Here is an 18,876-nt window from a genome sequence, read left to right as displayed (position 1 = left end):
GCTTTTAGGGGCAGTGGGTGACCAGGTGGGCCCTTCAGGCTGAAGGAGGGTGGGATAAAATGCAGAGATGGATTTAGTCCACTGGTAGACCCTGGCACTAACCTAAAATCCAACACGTCAACTCAATGTTTCCACCCACCCCATAAACTTTACGCAATCTACATGAAAGACCTAAAAGCACTGTTTATGTATTAAAACTCATTTGCTTCAATCGGTAAGAAAAGCCCCACAAAGACCACAGCCAAGGACAAACATTCCCAAGAAACTAAAAGGAGACACAGAAAGAGAAACGCAGGCAGCGCTTCCATGCGCCGCCATCGACACACTGCTCACAAAAGTGAAGGAACTGCTGGGAAGCCGTGCCCCAGGCAGGCGCCTCCCAAACCGGCCACGCGCAGGGGCCCTAGGAAAGCCGTGCTGGGAATGGCGCTCGCGCACTGCGGTACCTCGCTCCCAGCGCACTGAATCAGGACCTGGGACATGTAAATGACGTTGCCCAGGGTCTTAATGTCATCCCCCTCCCAGCTCCGGATGGCTTCCGTCAGGATCTGCAGCTCCAGCTCCTTCCTTTTCCGTACTTCCTGACACTGCGCCTGAGAAGCACAGAACACCGTTAGAAGAAACGGGACTCCTGAAACCTTAGGTTCTGGCCATATTGCTTTGTATCTTACTTCTTAAGACAGATCACCTGGTGAACAATTTGCTTACTTCACAAGTATGGAATCAAGTCAAGAGAGACAAAACACGCAACAGCTCTAGAACGAGAAACACTTTTAGAAAAATATAGCCATTCCTGCCACTTTTAGAAGAAAAAACGTGGACTGGGCAAGAAAAATATTTTCTGCTTTTACTAGTGAACGCAATAGAGAAGACTGAGAAGAGGGGAAGAAAGAGTAAGTTCCACTTGTGCTGTAAATAAGACACGTATTCCAGAAACTCAAGTCAGTAAGACAGCATGACAACAGATAAAAAAAACCAACAGCATTCCATTTCACACTCAGTCACTAAAGACACTGTGGGATGAGGTTAAAAACATGTTCTGAATCACTGTAAGTAGCTCTAGCATTATGTGGTGCCTTTTTAAAATTTAAACAATTATCATTTCATTTTCCTGGTGTCCACAGTCCAGTAAAGCCTGAGAGTTTACCAGCCATGGCATAACTACTATATATTTATTTTTATTTCATCAGAGTAAATCCAAATTATACTTCACAAGTAATTTTCTGCATTCGTTTGCCATAATAATGTCTGACGGGGAAAAAAAAACAACGCGATATGCTTAATCACTTACTGAAAGGTTTTTGAAGGCAGTCATGGATTTCTGAATATCTTGTCTATCTGGATGATAATCCTTTGAATAAAAGAAGCACACTATTAGCTTTCATAATGAGAAGTTTTTCCTTAGAAAGGCCCTCTGTAGACTGGCGCGGGCCTCCCCTAGACTTTTCAACCTGGAACCTGTCCTATTCTTCGCAGCATTAAAGCGCCGTTTCTTAGTCCTCGAGGGGATCGTGGAGCAGAGGGATCTGGACCCTGCCCTGGGGAGGGAGGCCGGCACTCGGCCATGCCCAGCCCTTACGGGCCTCTGCTGCTCTGGCACCAGAGGACAGAGGGAACAGCTGTGAAGAAGACCGGATGGCCTGCCCTTTGGGAAATGGTTCCCTACGGCCTAACCAAGCCAGTAACCTGAACCCAAATTTCTCCCGGGCCCACAGCCTGCTATCTGAACACAGAATAAATACGTATCATTAGCTGATTCTTTCACTGTTATTACTCTATGACTTATGTACTTCACAACACTGTAAGTACGCGTTCCTGATATGACACCTCAACGCTATGAGCGTTTTCTAGCGACGGGAAAATCCCCCGTCAGCAGCAGTGGGTGGAGAGGAACTGAAGGAGCAGACGCTTTTCTACAGCTGAGATAAGGGAAAGCAAGTTCACATTTAACAACGTCATTCTGAAAACCCCGAGTTACGGGCCGCTGGTTAAACCCCCTCTGCAGGCTCTGGCCCGGGAGCCCTCTCCCGGGCGTGGCTGGCTGGCAGGCGGGGCAGGCACACGTACCTCCATGTGTCTCTCCAGCTCCTTGAGCAGTGCAGGGTACTTGTCCAGGCGCATGAACGGCTTGCTGAGGCCGGTGGTCAGCACGAGAATGCCTGGGCTGCTGGCGCCCTTCATCTCCATGAACTCGCCCAGCTCTTCACTGACCACGCACAGCCAGCGGGGAGGGAGAAGAGGCCACCGTTAGAGCTCAGAAGGGCCGCGCCCCTGCCCCAGTCCCACCAGGACTACGAAGTACCACGCGGTGTCCCCGACGGTTCAGAGGCTACCGCTGTCACAGCCCAACACGTGCTGGTTATCTCCAAACACCAGAGGGGAGATCCCCACACAGCTCATGTTCTCGCCCTCAGTCTGAGCAAAACCACGTGTGCATAACACAGAGCACCTGTGGTTTCCCAGCCACCCCACCCCCACCCCCACCCCACCCCCGCCATCACGAAAGGCCACCTCAGCGAGGCAGTCTCCTGTGGAAGAGCGTGAATGTGAGTGGCCTTCTGAGCGCAAGAACAGGGCCCCGTTACCTGGAACCTCAAGACAGTAAAACGTGTCAGGAGATGCGTCCCAACTACCACCAACTGAATCATGGCGCTGACCCTCCAGGTGCTTTAGTCCCCGAAGGCAGCTGCACGATGCAGCACGATAAAGTAACTCACACATCCTCGGGCTTTAAACTTTCAAAAGCATTTTCGCATCATCATTTCATTTAACCCTCCCAGTGTGTGTGAAGAAAATTTTCCGCATCCGTAGGTGAGGACACCTAGTATACGCTCAGAAGCTAACTCAGCTCTAAAAGCACGTCTTCAATACCGTACTCCTCCTCCGTCACCCTCACCCTCACCATCCTCCACCTAACGCTCCAGTGGCAACGCCCTCCTGAGCTGCCCCACATCGTGCCCTGTGCCGCCCTGGGGGCTCCAGTTCAGGAAGACCCCAGGAAGGTCAGGGGCGCAGCTGTGGGTCAGGCTCTGTCACCCACACATTTGTGGCTCACGTCTGTGACTGAAACTCTGTGCTTCTGTCTCTGCACTGAGGGACAGATGACGTTTATAAAGGGTCCATGGGAAGAAGCCAGTCTGTGCCCCTCACTGCTGCCGAGACGTGTCCCTCCAGACACCAGGGGACGGAGGTCACCTGGAATGCAGGCTGTGAGAAGAGGCGGCACCCACCCACTGGGAGGGCAGGACAACCTCGGGGTCCTGAAGAATCACCGAGCCCATCCCCTCTGGGTGCCGGTCAGCTGAACCCGCCTCACGCCTCACCTCCACCCCCAGCTGTACGTGGCTGCCCGCCCAAGCTTCCTAGGACCAGCAGCCCCCCTGATGGCTCCTGGCGAAAAACGCGCGGTATTCAGGCTAAACCGTCTGAAACTGCTAGTTCAAAAGCGGTGAATATGAGAGTCTCCTACGGTACAACCTAGAGTGACTTTCTGTGGGAGGCGTGACAGCAGAGCTGGTGCTGGCACTGCCCACCTCTTACTCTCAACCCTGCACATCGATTCTGCTGACATATCCAAAGGGGAAGGTACCTGACCCGACTAAACCAGCTCAGAAACAAAAGCTTCCAAATGTCAGGCTGCAAACAAATTCATCAACCCCTGGGAAATCAGCCTTATGTCTCTCAAGCAGTAAGACCTCTCTCGGAGACAGCTCCTGTCTGTGCTGGGGCTCGCGACAACGTGGGTGGCCTGAGCCGGAGCGCGTCCTGGCTGCGTACGAAGAGTGACAGCATAGTTAACAGCACTGCCATCTACCTATCTACCTATACATAGTTTTCTTCAAAAAACAACCTTTTAAATAAATATACATACACATTTAGGAGCTATGATCAAAATCAAAGCAAATTATAAAACGGGAAAATGTTCACAAAGTCCTCGTTAAAACAACTCAGCATATACAATACACATTTTTCCCACTTCCATCAGAAGGAAGGCTTCGTGACGACTTCCTTCCTGCGAGACAGCCTGCCACAGTGGTGCAATTTAAAATATATAGCACAGAAGCGGCCTAACTACGTCTAGGGCTCTATGTGCACACGCGCTTTCATAGGCAACACGACCCAACACCTCTGTGCACAGAACTCTGTGCTTTCGAAGAACGGCTTTCCCGGAAAACCACAGGGCTGGGCTCCGAAGCCAGGCAGGCGATGCTCCGGGACCCTGCTGTGGGGCAGCCTGGCGCTGGCACCGCTGTGCACGGTTCCATGCTCTGCCATCACCCTGCCTTCCCCTCCTTGCAGGGCTGGCTCTTCCAAGCCTGACCCTCAGGGCTGCCTCCTGGCCCACCTCCCCAAGCTTGGGCAGAGGAGACGCACAGGTAGGAGCGCACGTCAGGGAGAGGGACAGAGCAGGGGCAACGGCACCGGACACGCACTGTGCATCCTTCCCGCCCACGCCACCCCGGGCCTGAGACAGGGGTCATCGTGCACATCTGCAGACGGGAGCCACTGCCAACAGCGGCCGAGCCCAGGCGGGGCCCCCTACCCAGGCGCGGCCGCCCCACGTCTTGTGCCCACCATGCCCGCCCTAGCCCTCAAACATTTTCACTCGGAAACGTTCGCCTCTTCAGATCAGCCCACCCATCCCTAACATGTAAGCAGAGAGAAATGATGGCTTTATGGAGGAGAAATTTATATTTTACCAGCATTTCTCTGAATGTTGAACAAAGGATCAAGCACAGTCCCATAAAAATGAAGCTTAATGATACTAACAGTACATTTCGACTCCTTTAAATATAATCCAGTTGGGGCCTTTTCTACCACAAGAAAAATCGTCAAGAAGTCTCTTCAGGCCATTTTTGATATTTCAGTATTATATGTGCAATTTCATAACCATAGTTATGGCAGACAATAATGAATAAAACTAAGCAAATTATCCTCATCACCCACTCACCCACCCCCCAAAATTCCCTACAACTAAAAATTTATGTGAAATTTTTGCAAAAGCAGAAGTAACTTCTTTTAATATTCACATGACAGCCTTGCAATGCCAGACACGTGCACAGTTAAGAAAGGAAACAGAACTTTCTATAGATCACTGAAATAGTTTTTTTTTTAGTTTTAAAAACAAATTTAGTACTACAATAAAACCAGACAAAACGGCTGGTTACAGCTTTTCTGACAAAACAAAGGCTCTTTCAGCTTAATTTCTACTGAGGCCGGCGATCCTTACACAGCGTACCTCCTCCGTATTTACTGAAATGACACCATGGGCCGCAAGACGGCAACCAGGGGAACACACAGAGAGCCATCAAGTAGCCCAGCAAAAAGCCACAGTTAAAGTGCTGGAAAAAACGAAACCCGTAATTCACTCAAAACAGGCAGCCATGAGCCTATGAGGCTACTATCATATGATAATGCAAAAGGTACACGTCAGTTATAATTCAACAGAACTGGTGCTTCTTTTTTTTTGCCATCCAAGGGCAGCTGAACTTTTTTATTTTTAAACATCTTTATTGGAGTATAATTGCTTTACAATGGTGTGCGAGTTTCTGCTGTGTAACAAAGTGAATCAGCTATACGTATACATATATCCCCATATCCCCTCCCTCTTGAGCCTCCCTCCCACCCTCCCTATCCCACCCCTCTAGGTCATCACAAAGCACCGAGCTGATCTCCCTGTGCTATGCAGCTGCTTCCTACTGGCTATCTATTTTATGTTTGGTAGTGTATATATGTCCATGCCACTCTCTCACTTCATCCCAGCCTCCCCTTCACCCCGTGTCCCCCAGTCCATTCTCAACGTCTGCGTCTTTATTCTTCCCCTGCCGACTAGGTTCATCAGTACCACTTTTTCAGATTCTATATATATGTATTAGCATAAGGTATTTTTCTCTTTCTTACTTACTGCACTCTGTAGGACAGACTCTAGGTCCATCCAGCTCACTACAAATAACTCAATTTCATTTCTTTTTATGGCTGAGTAATATTCCATTGTATATATGTGCAACATCTTCTTTATCCATTCTTCTGTCAATGGGCATTTCGGTTGCTTCCATGACATGGCTACTGTAAATAGTGCTGCAGTGAACATTGTGGTACATGACCCTTTTGAATTATGGTTTTCTCAGGGTATATGCCCAGTAGTGGGATTGCTGGGTCATATGGTAGTTCTATTTGTAGTTTTTTAAGGAACCTCCATACTGTTCTCCATAGTGGCTGTACTAATTCACATTCCCACCAACAGTGCAAGAGGGTTCCCTTTTCTCCACACCCTCTCCAGCATTTGTTGTTTGTAGATTTTCTGATGATGCCCATTCTACCTGGTGTGAGGTGATACCTCACTGTAGTTTTGATTTGCATTTCTCTAATACTTAGGGATGTTGAGCATCTTCTCATGTGCCTCTTGGCCATCTGTATGTCTTCTTTGGCGAAATGTCTATTTAGGTCTTCAGCCCATTTTTCAATCGGATTGTTTGTTTTTTTGATACTGAGCTCCATGAGCTGTTTGTATATTTTGGAGATTAATCCTTTGTCCGTTGTTTCATTGCAAATATTTCCTCCCATCCTGACGGTTGTCTTTTTGTCTTGTTTATGGTTTCCTTTGCTGTGCAAAAGCTTTTAAGTTTCATTCGGTCCCATTTGTTTATTTTTGTTTTTATTACCAGGAGGTGGGTCAAAAAGGATCTTGCTGGCTTTGCAACCGTGTTCTTTGATGTCGCCGTCAACGGCGAGCCCTTGGGCCGCGTCTCCTTCGAGGTAAGGGACCTGGAAACCAAGAAGTGACTGCTCATCCAATCCATAAAGCTACGTTAACAGATTGGAGCTGTTTGCGGACAAAGTTCCAAAGACAGCAGAAAACTTTCGTGCTCTGAGCACTGGGGAGAAAGGCTTTGGTTATAAAGGTTCCTGCTTTCACAGAATAATTCCGGGATTTATGTGCCAGGGTGGTGACTTCACATGCCATAATGGCACTGGTGGCAAGTCCATCTACGGGGAGAAATTTGATGACGAGAATTTCCTCCTGAAGCATACGGGTCCCTGGCATCTTGTCCATGGCAAATGCTGGCCCCAACACAAATGGTTCCCAGTTTTTCATCTGCACTGCCAAGACTGAGTGGTTGGATGGCAAGCATGTGGTCTCTGGCAAGGTGGAAGAGGGCACGAATACTGTGGAAGCCATGAAGTGCTTGGGGTCCAGGAATGGCAAGACCAGCAAGAGGATCACCATTGCTGACTGTGGACAAATCTAATAATAAGTTTGACTTGTGTTTTATCTTAAAAAAAAAAAAAAAAAAAAGGATCTTGCTGTGATTTATGTCACAGAGTAGAACTGATGGTTCTGTATATACATTTTCAAGATTCATACTCAGAATTCAAACTAACACAATGTAAGGATCATAAGACTGTAAATAAGACTTTAAAACTGCTAAACACTAAGTTTAAATCAATGCTGAAAAAGTATATTGACATATATACTCTAACATGTATAAAATAGATAACTAATAGGAACCTGCTGTATAAAAAAATAAATAAAATTAAATTTAAGAAGAAAAAAGTATATTCAAGCAAAAAAACAGATTTATCTACCCCTAAGCGTGGCGGCTTTTAAGACTACAACAAACATAGGGAAGCGGGAAAGAGGCCACAAGCTAGGGTCCCAGAATGGAAAGTGAAGGCCAACAGAGGCCGCCAGCCCGCCGCGAGCCTCCTCTCAATCCCCCGACTCACGCTTCAGAAGCAGGGTCTGACCTGCGGGCGGAGTGGGCGCTCTCGCTGCCCCAGGACCTCAGGAGGGCACACAGGCAGCGCATCCTGCGGCCTCCACGCTCTCCCGCCGTCTCCGGGCTCACAGGCCCAGAGCCTGACCTCAGTCCACCCGCCTCCCGCTCCGGGACTCGCCACGTGGAGGAGGGCAGGGGTCCCCACTCAGAACCGCATCTGTATTCTCTCCCTGCTATTCTGGGGAAAAGCGCCACTGAGGTTTCAGCTACGACACAAGCAGTCATTAACGTAATAGTACAGAAGAGAGGAAAACAGCACACGCTTGCGAGCATTCCCCTTGAACGTCTAAACATTTTAGGAAACTTCAACAGTCTGAACTGCTTTAAATGTCACCTTCAGCACGGAGCCTCACATCCACCCTCTTTTCATACTTTCAACCCACCCCTGGGGGATCAACCCCTGACCAAAAAGAGGGAAGGAGAGAGCAAAATTGAAAAGGTGTGCAATTTTACCCTCACATTCTATTTGCTGTTTATCTCCCCCATGGTTGTGTCAGCAATTCCTGAGGAATTTTCAGAGACACAAATGTAATCTCTGCATTTCACCGGCGTGAAATTCCATTTAACTTATCGTTCTCAGGAGTGTATGCCGGAGCATGTAACTGCATCCATGCTTCACGGTTTAACTAGGAATGTACATGCTAACACTGCCCACGCTCCCAGAAGCGTGAGGAAGAAGAAGACCCGACGGGTTTTTCATTTCTGTGGTCGCCATGTATCCTAATCTCTCTTCTCTCCATCACCGTGTCAAAGACTGCTTGCTTCGCTGCAGAACTGGAAATGCTTTACTACAAATGGAGGTTCAGTATTTAAGCACACGGAGAAGCAGTAAACACCCAGAGTCCAGATAAGACAATAAAGCAGTTCGCATTATTGAGCCTTCATCGCATTATTGAGCCTTCATCGTGCTCAGTCCTGACAGTTTACATTCTGCTTCACGCCTACAGTACCCTATGGCCAGCGCTCTCAGAGAAGAGGGGTGACCTCCTGAGACCCATCTGCTTCAGAGAGGCAGTGAGGGCTCAAACCAGGTCTGACGGACCCAGAGGCCCTGCCACCAGGCCCACACAACCCAGGCGCACGCACAGGGATGCTACGCTGCCACCTCAGCTCAATCGCAGCAATGCCTGCTTCCCCGCAGTTTCTAAGCTTTAAACCGAAATACTTAGGAGTAAGTTGAGGTTAAATATTTAAATCACAAGCACAGTGGCGTTTACCCTGATGCGACTAACACAGTTTCTTCACTTATGGGTTAAACAATGACTGAACTGCTATTTATGGCTGAACTGCCGTTTTCAGAAGAAACAATAAATATTTTGTAAAACACTTATTAATACAAACGTGTGCCCTTCTGGGAGCAGAAACAGAGCCTCATCACCCACTCCGTCTGCAGGCTGAGCCCGTGGTCCTCGCCGCAGCCCAGGGTGCCCAGCCCTCCTCCAGGACACAGGTACGGCCTTGTCTTACCAAACAAGCAGGAAATCAATCTGTCCATTGTTTCACTTGTTTCACCGCTGCTTCGGGGTGAAAAGCTAAAGCTAACGGTCTCCAGCTTCACGTTTTCCTAAGAAATCCAGGCCTCACTGTAAATGCACATTTAGTCCTACAGCAAGCGTACTTCTGTCTCACGTGGTCTGGTGTTTACGCGCTGAGGAACGCGATTCCAGCAGCCCGGACTCAGCCTGCAGCCACATTCCAGAACACTTACCAGCTCCTTCAACCCACTGTCCAAGGGTATGAGCTGAAGGGGAGACTTCAAAACACATCCTTTTCTATTATAAAAGCACTAAGCAGGATTTCAAAGACTCCCAACCAGTACTTCTCAGGCACTAATTCCGAGGGTAATTAAAATGATCATCTTTGAATAAATGCGTGAATGTTCGCACTGCACTGCACGTAATATCTGACAGAAACGAGCTGCTCCGGGGGGACCCCATGGCGCCACTCCCCGCTCGGGGAGGCAAGTCCCGGAGACGCACCTGTGCTCCGTGAGGACGCTCACTGCAGACGGGTGGTTGGCACAGTACGCAAGGTACAAGGTCTTCATCTGCGGCATCAGGTTTAGAAAGCAGCCTCCGACCCTCTGCTGAGCTTCAGGCATCCTGGAGAGGAGAGGCACAAGGGAACCATCCTGAGTGCCACAGACAGTGGTGGACGTGGGAACCATGCGGGAGGAGGGCCTGTGCACCACCCCACAGAAACGACACACACGAGTCCCAGACTGTATGTGCTCTGAACACGAGCCAGCGGGGGGAGAGACCTGCCTCGGAAGCCGCTCTGCCATAAAGCAGCCAACCAAGCCCGTCCTTTCCTCCAGCGTCCAGATGCCAGGACCTGTGCACAAGTCCAGGATTCCTTGGGCAGTGAGAAAAATAATGTCATGAAGCCTTAAATTGTGTGTAAAATAAGGAGAAATATAATGTGGTTACTTGGTCGGTAAGGTTTTCTACCGAAGGAGCATCACGACAGGCAGATGAGAAAATACAACAGCCCTCTTTCCCTTTGGGCAAAGGCTGGAGAGAATCAGTGGTAGGCAGAGAGACAACATGCCAATGAAACCTACAGGCAATCATCATCATCATCACTGACGTGGGAAAAAGACGCGTCCAGAGCAGGAAAGGCACCTTAATCCTGCGGGAGGACGGGCCAGCTGTCAACAGCATTTCCCTAACGCAGCGGCCTAACCCTGACCGGGCGTGTGCTTCTTCTTGCGAGTTTCACTGCTCAGTTCATTGACTCAGATCTGAAGCCGCAGTTAGCTAGCACCTGCACTTTTAGCAGACTCTTCTCCAGTGTGAACTTAGCCCTAAGTGGGTTTTTAATAGCCTTCAGGGATTAGTCACAGTTCCGTGTATCTGCAGGAGAAACAGTCACTGACTCAACAAATTAACTTCAACCATTCATTCAGGCACTGCGAACAGATTAAAAACAGAGAAAGAAATGATCTCTACCTAAAAAGTGACTGCAGTCTTTTAGGGGAATACAAAACAAGTTCAAAAATGAACTGACTATAAGACAGAGATGGTGTCTCAATTTTCTGAGACACCAACTGCAGCAGCGCTCAGAGGAGGACAGTACACACCTCCAGGAGAGGGAAGAAGACTGGCGTCCTTTCCAAGTCACCAAGGACCAGGCATGACACGCAGCCAAGCACGCCTTCCTCAAAGACACACTGAGGCCACCTGCTTGCTACCAGGGTCCAGGCACCTAAGACACACCTATTGAGACTATGACACACTGACATCTGAGCAGGCGATGGTCATACTCAGACACAGTGAAACAGGAGGAGGCTGGCTTCTACAACCAGAAATCCAGCAGGGAACCCCGACTGGCTTCTACAACCAGAAATCCAGCAGGGAACCCCGACTGCCCAGCTGAGGGGACTGAAAGCAACGGCAATGATGGGACGCCAGAGTTTGGCCAACAAAAACAGAACACTGCCGGAGACAGGGCACCGGAAGACGAGAGATGCACCATCTACATGATGGAGTTACTGCAACGGCAAACACACTGCTCAGCGCTGGGCTACACGCTGTCATGACGTCACTTCCCACCTGGTCCAACACCACGGCCCCGATGCACTCAAAGGAGAGTGTAGTTAAAATCTAGGTCTAGGGACTTTCATTTCTTACATGTCCATGGATTATATACGGACAATGACTTCACTATACAAGGTTTTCTTTCTCTTTTCTTTCCTTCCTTCCTTTTTCTTTCTTTCTTTTGACCTGTTGAGCCTTGGTCCTAGAGTTTTATGACCTCTCTTGGACCAGTTCTGCAGGAATTCACTACACTTGCCCCCCACCAGTTTATAAAGCCCTCATAATCCATCAGCTCGCCGGAAGGCACCAGCAGACAGAGCTCAGAAAGGTTACATGGGCGGTCCTAACACGGAGCCCAGGTCTTGTGCCAACACGCCTCACACGTAACACCGCCTAGAGCATTGAAATAACGGGGCACACAAAACTCACAAAGACCATCAACGTGGAATATGACTTAAGAACTGAAACAGAGGATCTTCACTGTGGTTCTCTCTTGTGCTTCTAGAGGTGGTTTTTAGAGCATGACAACGTGTAGGCAGGGCCCCCAATGGCTGTGGAGGCCACAGGGCTGCTTGTCAGCCGCATCTACCTGCAGCCTCCTGGTGGCCCAACGCCCAGCTCTGACAATGGGTACGGGGTCAGCAGTGGTCTGATAAGTACGGTTTTACCACTGACCTGATGACAGGAGGGATGTTACTAATGGCCTGATAACAGGTGGTTGTTACCAATCAGTGGTCTGATAAGGGGGGTGTTATCAACCGAGGATCTGATAACAGGTGAGGCATTATCAATGGTCTGATAATAAGAGGCGGGGTGACACAAACAGTCCAGCCAATAGTCTCTGTAGCAAGAGGGGATAGCCAAGGGCCTTTCTCCTTCCCTAGAGTAAAAAGGAATGAATCCCAGGAAAAACCTGAGAAATCAGAACTGCTACACCATTTCCCCCCCAGAGCACATTTATTCCTTCCGGTAATGCCAGTTGGACAGACAGGGGGTTCACAGTCCGGTAACCACCGATTTCCAAGGGGACACGAAGATCAGCACGACGGCACGGCTGCGCGCCAGGTGAGCCTCAGGTGAGCCTCAGCACGCAGTTCGTAGACAGCATCCAGAGAGATGTCTACACGAGTGGCCACAAGCGCCCACTCGTAGGAGCCTCAGGGGCCACCAGCAGCCCCCGGCAAGTCCTCTCCTGCTGAACCCCAAACCCTAAACGTGGACGACTCTAAGGGTGCCAGAGCCCCGGGAAGGGGCAGCATCTGAGGCTCTGGCGGGAGGAGTCCCTTCCCACCAGCCAGCAGCTCTCTCAGGCTCCCCGCCCCGGGCCATCTGCCCGAGTCCCCGCACACGCCACTGGTCTGCCTCACTTTCTGAATTCCCTAGACTCTTAAGGTTCTAGTGCTGGACATGTGCTTTGAAATCACGTTTCTATGGAAGCCTGCAGTCTCAACAAGTAAGGAAATTATGGCAAGAGCTACTCAGGGGCCTCCCAGGTGACAGCATGGCGGGCCAGGGGCAGAAGGTCAGCTTCTGACGCTGAGTCCACCGTGGAGACTCCGCCACTGAGGTCAGAGGTGATTCCCATGATCGGAATCACCTGGGTCAGTGCGCCATCAACCCCAAATCACCTCCAAATAGGCTCAAGTCCTACGCTCTGCTCTTTAATAAGGACGCGGCTCAGGCAAAACCAGACGTGCGCTCTGCATCTGAGCCAGTCTATCCTACAGGGTCGAATATTATCTCTGGGTCACCCATGCTTGCTATTATTTGGATGGTTCAAAAAAACAACTTTCAAACAAAATGAACTACATCCTCTCGTTCAAATTTGTATTTTGATAATAATCTAAAACAAATACTATTTTACTGTGAAAATGTTACAGTAATGGTCCGTCATAAAAATGAATTTATTTATATCTTAAGATACACTTTATAATTAACTTTTGAACAAAATCAATACACAATGTGTATTTAACCAACAGCAATTACACTAAACGCTTATGTATTAAATATCTTCTTCTACAAGCTGAAGCCCTGCAATACATGAGAAATGACGGGAACTCAGTCTACAATACACTAAAAAGGAGTCTGCAAGTCTGCAAGTAAACAAGGCGCAAATGTGCAGGTGAAGAAACGCGGGGAGAGGGGCAGGCTGGGACTGACTGACTGTCCACTGGGCTGAAGGAACCAGCGGGGTTTCAGTAAGAGGAACAGCAGGAGGAAGTGGATCCAAACGGAGGGGACAGCAGGCAGGGCTGGGTGGGGGGGTCACCTCTCAGCAGCCCTGCTCCCCGCCCCAAGGGTGGCGGGCAGTGACAGAGGCCGGCACAAGGCGGGGAAGGAGCGGGAGGGACGGGCGGGAGCCCCTCGGGAAGGGACCCCGTCAGACTGCCACCGCGCGGGAGCTCATCTCCTAACTTAGCTCTCCCCCCACGAGGCGGCCTGTACAAGCACCTCGAAGGCCAGTCTGTAAAACGCAGCTGTGAAGCAACACATGAGTAAGCGGGCGCCACCCGAAGCTCCTGAGCAGAGCTCTGACCAGAGGCTGGGGGAGAAATGGACACGCAGGGGCCACCTGGAGGTCGCGGCCTGGTCAGGAGTCCGTGCAGGACACAGGGAGGACGAGGCCGGCCTGCGCCAGGGCAGTGTCAGCACAAGGGCAGGGCAGATGCTACCACAAGAAAGAGAACTCCTTTCAGGCCAGAAGAACGCCTGGAAAGAGAATACCAGCTACAAGAGCTCCGGGCGTGGGGTGACCCGTGAAGGAGGGGGAACAAGAGAACTAGCAAATGCATGAACGAACGAATGAATGAGCACACAAGTAAGTGATGAGACAGGCTGGACCACCCCCTGACAAGGGCGGCTGGCACAAGCTGCAGGGACCTCGGGGAACACGCTCGATCCGAGAAAACCCAACCGTGGAGACATTCCGTCTAAAGTAACTTTTACAAAAGAGAAGTCAATTTTACTAACAGGAAGGGTTTCTAACTACTCTTTGAAAATCATCCTACAAGGTGCCTGAGGGCGGGGCGGCCCAGCCCTGCCCTGAGGCTCCCCTCCTGCCTCACGGCTTCAACCGCAGCCCACTCCCCCCTCCGCAGCTCACTCCCCCCTCCGATATCTCTCCCCCTCTAGAACCCTAATCCCACATTTGGGCTTGGCTCCCATTCCTGGCACAGAGCTCCTAAAACCCCTGTCATTTCCTGAGTGCCAGGAGCATCTTCTGTTACCCATACCGCGCCCCTTTAACCACACCGGGGCTTGGGCTGATCCCCCAGACGGCTTCAGGATGGGGGGGGCCTGCCGGGGGAACCCACCACGTGATTGGAGGGTGGGGACTTCAGCCCACCCCAGACCTCCACGGAGGGTAGAGGGGCCTGAGACTGGGAGGATCGCCAGCAGCCAACGATGTATTTAATCAATCTCGGCTCCGCAACGAGACTGCCGTAAAACCCCCGGGGCTTCCGGGCTGCTGGACACATGAAGGTGCTGGGAGGGTGGTCCCCAGGGAGGGCATGGGAGCAACGTGGCCGCCCACACCGTGGCACGTAAGGCACGAAGCCATGCGCACCCCAGGCCCTGCTACACACCGTGCTCTCTCCCTCTTCAGGGTTCTTCAGCCCTGCTTCCCCGACCCCGCTGGCCCCAAGCCAAAGAATCACCACTCAGGGGAAGCTTTCTTCTTTTTCTGAATAGTCAGTAGATCCCTCCTGTGAAAATAGTCTAAAACACAGCTTTTACTATAAAAGTTGATATACCCCAAGGATTCAAAATAACCTAGTTTCCAGAGACTTCCCAGGCGCAGTCAGTGGTTAAGACTTTGCCTTCCAATGCAGGGGGTGCAGGTTCAATCCCTGGTCAGGGAGCTAAGATCCCACATGCCTCGCGGCCAAAAAAAAAAAAGAAAAGCAAAACATAAAACAGAAGCAATATTGTAACAAATTCAATCAAGACATTAAAAATGGTCCACATCAAAAAACTAAATAAATAAAATAACCTAGTTTCCACCTTTAGAAATGTGAATTCTAAAATTATGCTAAACCTGATCCTTTAAATGCCATTTATATCAATCTGAATTTTGCAATTTTTAGCATCTTACTTACTTGGTACATTCTTCTAAAGACTGTACAAGCATTTGCTGGAAAGAACATATTTCTTCTAGATTTCCCATTAAATACGAAGTGTTTGCTGAACTTAACCTAGAGCCGAGAAAACAACAGGAGAAATAAGTGAGCAGTTTTACTTACATTCCTCTCCTCTCCCAGCCCAGCACCTTATTAAGAGTCTAATAAACAAAGTGCTCATGTCTACAGGAAACTGCTGCTCATTCTGTTCCAGTAGCTCAGCCTCTGTTCTCTGAAAATACGAAGGAACAGCCAAGGTGACGACTCTTTCACACTTGACACAATTATCTAACTTACTTCTCAGTGGTCTGCAGTGGCCGTAGATAGGTTGAAAGCACAGTCTGAAGTTCTTTAGAATATTCATTTTCTGTTTCCAAAATATTCTGTAGCACCTACAACAAATGATGAATAAATATTATTTGACATTAAGATGTATAAGCATTGGCAGGTTCATCACCATTGTTCAATTCACATTGTTGCTTCTATGTAATACTAACTTGTTTAATATCATCAGTCACTCCCTGTGATTAACTACTAAATCCATGTAATGAACTGTTACCAAGGCTACACAACTGACTTCATCTCACCGCCAAGCACATCTGACACAGGTATACCTAGAATGAGGCCAGAATGAATTCATCATCAGATAAGTAATGCCGAGTCCGTTTAGAAAGAAAGAAGGACCCACTGATACTCGCAACAGCGTGGATGCGAGGATGACTCTCTACAACACTGTGTTGTGCAAAAGAAGCCATTCACAACAAGGACATTCCGCACAGTCCATCTACGGTAAGTCCAAGCACAGGCAAAACTAACCTGTGATGGCAGAAATCAAAAGGCGGGGGTGGGAGGAGGCGACAAAGCGGAAAGGGGCATGAGATAAATTTCTGGAGTAATGGACAAGTTCTACATCATGGTTTGGGTAGCTGTGACACAGATACATATACCTATCAAAGCTCACTGACCTGTATTCTTAAAATCTATGCATTTTGACATATGGAAAGTCTATCAACTAAAAAAAACATGAAGTTTACCCTTTATACGGTGTCTAGTAAATCTCAGTCCATTTCTGGGAACCTCAGACTTTCGTTAGAGAAGATGATCAACTCAGATCATCCTATAAACATTAAAAATTAAAGGTCTACCAGTGTAAAGCAACCTTTATATAGCCACTATTGTATTTAAAGATAGGAGGATAATTATAAATCAACCTTAACATAAAAATGTTTCCTGATACCCTACAGCAAATAGAGCCAAAATCAGTTAACAACTCTTAAAAACATAAACACAAGTACAAAACAGCTGAACTAAAACACGTGCCCCTTTCCATCAGCAATCGCCGAGAGCAACTCTCCTCCCTGGGCAGGGCGGGACGGCTCCGGGTCTGCAGGTGGAGCCTGATGGAGCCCAGGTGCAAAGGTGGCCTTCTACTAACTCCCGATGCACGCTACACTCTGGGCACGGAGCAAGGTGCCCTACCCATAGTATCTCCAATCCTCGCAAAAACCTTCCTTTTACAGAGGAAAAGAGTAAAAGCAGAGAGAGGTTAAGTAACTTATCCAGAGCCAGAATGTGAGCCTTCAGCTGACCCTGCACTGCCCCACGCTGCCTTCTCCAGCCACAGGCTAAGGGCTGCAGTGGAAGCAAGTAAGATCCCTTCCTCAGCTATGGTTTCCGTCCCGCTCTGCTAGAGAGCCAGCATCTTCCTCAGTCAGCAAATCATACTATGTATACTTTCTGAGGATCTACTGCATGCGCTAAAATGTGCTGTCCGTCTTCCAAAACTGACACATCATCCTAAAGTAATCCTGCAAAAGAAATCATACAGAATAAAGGTATCAAACACGCTCGGTTTTCTCCCACGATTTCTGATAATCAAAATGCATGTCTAAACGTTTAAGGAAAAAGTAATCATTAAGCTAGATTTAGATTTCAACACTAATACAAGCAACACGGATTATTATTCTGCTCACTGCTGTTTTCTGCATTCTCGAGGAGAGCACAGTCATTCATGAGTAAATGCAACCCTGATTAGATAACTCACATACTACACTATGGAAGATGAAGAGAATCAGGCTCTTTCACTGACTCTCAGCTCTGGTTTCGCCCCTGAACGGACCTATTCACAGATGCCTGGTGGAGCGGGCGGAGGAGGAGGGGTTTCTCCAGGAGACCCTCCCTTTGCGGGGAAATGTGGGTGCTGATCTTACAGTTACAACGCCTCCCCTCAAAGAAATACTCAGTGGACCCAAGGGTCCAAAGACTGGAGAACAGAGAGAACAGTGTGGCCCTGCCACTGCATGCCCACAGCATACACTTTAATCCACACCGCATCCTGCAAAATGATGTGAAGCAAACAAGCCGAGCGCAATGAGTCCCTGAGCTAAAACAATGAAAGTTAAATGTGTCGCAGGTGCGCGAGACTAAAAGCCCTTTCTGGATGTGAAAGTGAACACCAAACTATGATTTCATGTCTCAGTTACAACTGTTGGGAAGTGTTAGCAGCACTGCTTAGAACGTGCTCGGAAACCTCTACACCTGTTTTCTAAAACAGAAAAACAGCTCCTGTGCGAGGGAAGAGGAAAATCCCTGCGTGGCAACATCAGGCGCACGGGCACGAGGAGAAGAAGAAAACGGCATTTCTTCCACCGCAGCATGAAGCAGAGCAAGCAGATGCAGAAGCTTCCCAGAGAATGTACCAGAAGCAATGCCAAAGAAAAGACTGCAGCGATTGTGACAGTTAAGTTGGTAAATTTCAACTACTAGTTGTAAACATGATCTTCAACTAAGTGCTCAAGTCAAGCTCTATAGTAATCCCACCCAAACCATCCAAGTTACAGTTAGCTTTTCACAAACACACGACCAAGACTTGCTAAGTGAGGCATGCTGGCGCCGACCGTCCACGCTGCCAGGAGGCCACACGTCCCTCCCCGAGGTCGGCGGCACGTCTGTGTGCTCCGGCCATCACCTGTCTCCCCCTTCTTGACTTCTGCACACTCTGGCTGCTGCAGGACCCCATGAGACCTCACAGCCCGGCTGCCACAGCTCCATCACACAAAGGCTGGTCCAGAGAACGCGAGCAGCTTTCACAGGAAGAGCAGCCTTTACTCGGCACCGTGAGGAACAGCCGGGCTGAGCCCAGCCGACACAAGCTCTCCCCGAGGCGGGAGGCGTGGAGAGCCCAGTCGGGTCAAACAATGGTGCCACACAGGAGGACGACATTGGGCAAGCCACACAGACAATCCCTGAACTGTCAGCCGTTACAGCAAAGCAAAACAAAGGACCAACTCATTACCCTGCAGACCACAGAAACTCACTTCATTATTGCCGGCGAAGGAGCGTAGAGCAGCGCTCATTTTACAAATGAGTCACAACTTCCACTGCAAATTTTGGTAGCTGCCATATGTTCTACTTTATGTGTCATTGATAGTCCTT

The 18,876-nt window shown here is 49.1% G+C and overlaps 1 protein-coding gene and 1 pseudogene across 8 annotated transcripts in view; one reads left to right on the top strand and one right to left on the bottom strand.

Annotated features, from left to right (window-relative positions):
• The window catches only part of ARHGEF7 (Rho guanine nucleotide exchange factor 7), a 125,206-nt gene that overhangs the window by 24,099 nt on the left and 82,231 nt on the right, over window positions 1-18,876 (bottom strand). For all 7 annotated transcript variants that reach the window (XM_082859431.1, XM_082859430.1, XM_082859425.1 and 4 more), the window contains 6 exons: window positions 15,739-15,833; window positions 15,421-15,516; window positions 9,761-9,883; window positions 2,068-2,206; window positions 1,292-1,351; window positions 447-593 (listed from right to left, as the gene is read on the bottom strand). In XM_082859431.1, coding sequence (XP_082715557.1) covers window positions 447-593; window positions 1,292-1,351; window positions 2,068-2,206; window positions 9,761-9,883; window positions 15,421-15,516; window positions 15,739-15,833 — 660 coding nt within the window. The remainder of the gene's footprint in view (window positions 1-446; window positions 594-1,291; window positions 1,352-2,067; window positions 2,207-9,760; window positions 9,884-15,420; window positions 15,517-15,738; window positions 15,834-18,876) is intronic.
• Window positions 6,706-7,262, top strand: LOC309974721 (peptidyl-prolyl cis-trans isomerase A-like; annotated as a pseudogene). The gene has a single exon. The product of its transcript is annotated as a peptidyl-prolyl cis-trans isomerase A-like (transcript).

The sequence above is a fragment of the Leucopleurus acutus genome, assembly GCF_964270905.1.
Source record: "Leucopleurus acutus genome assembly, chromosome: 18".
Lineage (NCBI taxonomy): Eukaryota > Metazoa > Chordata > Mammalia > Artiodactyla > Delphinidae > Leucopleurus > Leucopleurus acutus.
This window is presented reverse-complemented; position numbering and strand designations above follow the sequence as displayed.